The sequence below is a fragment of the Bubalus bubalis genome, chromosome 10 (genome assembly GCF_019923935.1).
Source record: "Bubalus bubalis isolate 160015118507 breed Murrah chromosome 10, NDDB_SH_1, whole genome shotgun sequence".
NCBI lineage: Eukaryota > Metazoa > Chordata > Mammalia > Artiodactyla > Bovidae > Bubalus > Bubalus bubalis.
Window position 1 is genome coordinate 33,431,269 of NC_059166.1, and position 1,922 is coordinate 33,433,190.

The window sequence follows — 1,922 nt, forward strand, 5'->3', positions numbered from 1 at the left end:
CTACTCAGTCCTAGAAGTGAAGTTATAAACTGGAAGGAAAGATCCTGTACTTGTTTTATTGTTTTTGCTAGTGGTTATTATATCTCTAACCGTAATATGCTATACTAACCTATACTATTCTACATTATTGGGGACCAGAGTGAGCTCCACTAGATAACATATAGGGATTTAACATTTATGAGTCAAATAAATATTTTGAAGAAGCAACAGGAAGTGAGTATCCTAGAAAGACTGAAACATATTGACTTATCCAATTAAATTGGAAAAGCAATTTGCTTTCTCTTCAGTAACAGTCTTATTTGATTTTTAAAAATTCATTTCATTTGGAAAATGTAAAGATATCTTCTACTTCCTCAATCCAATGGCTTACATTTATTCAGAGGACAAATTCATGCTTGCTGAACTATTCTTGAAAACCCGACCACTCACAATGACTTTGATGGCTTTCCTAAACCACAGGTAAAATAAAGCATAGATCAAGGGGTTCATGGCTGAGTTGTAATAAGCACACCAACAGCAAATCTCATAAATATAGGCTGGGGTTATGAAGCCCATAAAGGCATCAATTAATGAGTCAATACTGTACGGTAACCACGAAATCATGAATGCTATGACCGTGATACCCAGGGTTTTAGCTGCTTTTCTCTCTCTCGGCTACTCTGGATGTGTAACTGTCTGATGAGGACTCTGTTTTGCTACCAGTATTTTCAATCTTTTTAGCCTGTTGTCTGGCCACAAGAAAAATATTACTGTAGAGAATGATCATGACAAGGGTAGGTATAAAGAAGGACAGAAAATCTATCAATACCCAGTTTTGATTTACAACTGTCTGGCAACCTCCTGCACAGTTGAGGGCACTAGACAATTCCTCTAGCCCATTCTCATTGGCACCTGTGTAGAACACGGCGCCACTGTAAGTAATGGGTAGGATCCAGGAGATGCTGATGCATATGCATGATACAGACACCGTGAACTTGGTGGGATAGACCAGAGAGTCAGTAACAGCAATGTACCTATCGATGGAGATGAAGGACAGGTGGAAGAGAGAAGAGTAACTAAATGCTGTATCAAAGCATGTCCGTGAACTTGGTGGGATAGACCAGAGGGTCAGTAACAGCAATGTACCTGTCAATGGAGATGAAGCACAAGTGGAAGAGAGAAGAGTAACAAAATGCTATATCAAAGCATGTGTGAAAAGTGCAGAAAGTTCGCTCAAAGTACCAGCAGCTCTCCACAAACTTGACCATGCTGAAGGGCATCACAGTCACTCCCACCAGAAAGTCTGCACAGGCCAGAGAGGCGATGAGACAATTGGTTGGTGAGTGCAGCTGCTTGAAATGAAGGATGGCAGTCATCACCAGGAGGTTTCCAAACACAGCCAGGACAGCCCCAAAGCCATACACCATGTACAGAATCACGCGGGATGCTGGTGAGTAGGGGCTTTTCACACAGGATCCATTCAGGTGCTCATAGCAGAGCTGCACAGCTGCAGTGGGGGACGAGTTGCTCATGATCTGCCCTTTACACTCAAAGAATTCTGTCCTCGATTTCCACAGACTTTCAATGTTTCTGAGGGAAAAACATACAGTAGGATGCCTGAGGAAATTATCACATATTAGTACTATTGTTTTTCAATTTTCCTTTTTTTTACTATAAATCTCAATTGTGTTCAATAGCAAAATAAAATACAAAAAATTACATTGGCCAAGATCACTAGGAGTTAGTTTTGACTAATGCTTAGTTTCCTTGATTTGGTAAAGTCCTAAATATTTTTAGATGCTTTACCTCCAGAGTTCCTCTTTTCAACAGGGTGTGATATGAGAAGTAATTGTAGACGGAAAGCATCATCTCCTGTTAGGTTTATCTGCATTACTGCCTAAAGCACACATTCCTTCCAGATAAATAAATGCCATCTATAGGAA

The 1,922-nt window shown here is 40.1% G+C and overlaps 1 protein-coding gene across 1 annotated transcript; it reads right to left on the minus strand.

Moving 5' to 3' along the window:
• Window positions 1-372: 372 nt before the first annotated feature.
• On the minus strand, window positions 373-1,511 carry LOC112587632 (trace amine-associated receptor 6). Its single transcript, XM_025295044.3, is given in 3 exon segments — window positions 373-652; window positions 654-1,013; window positions 1,126-1,511. Coding segments are annotated over 3 exon segments (1,026 nt in total).
• Window positions 1,512-1,922: the final 411 nt, after the last annotated feature.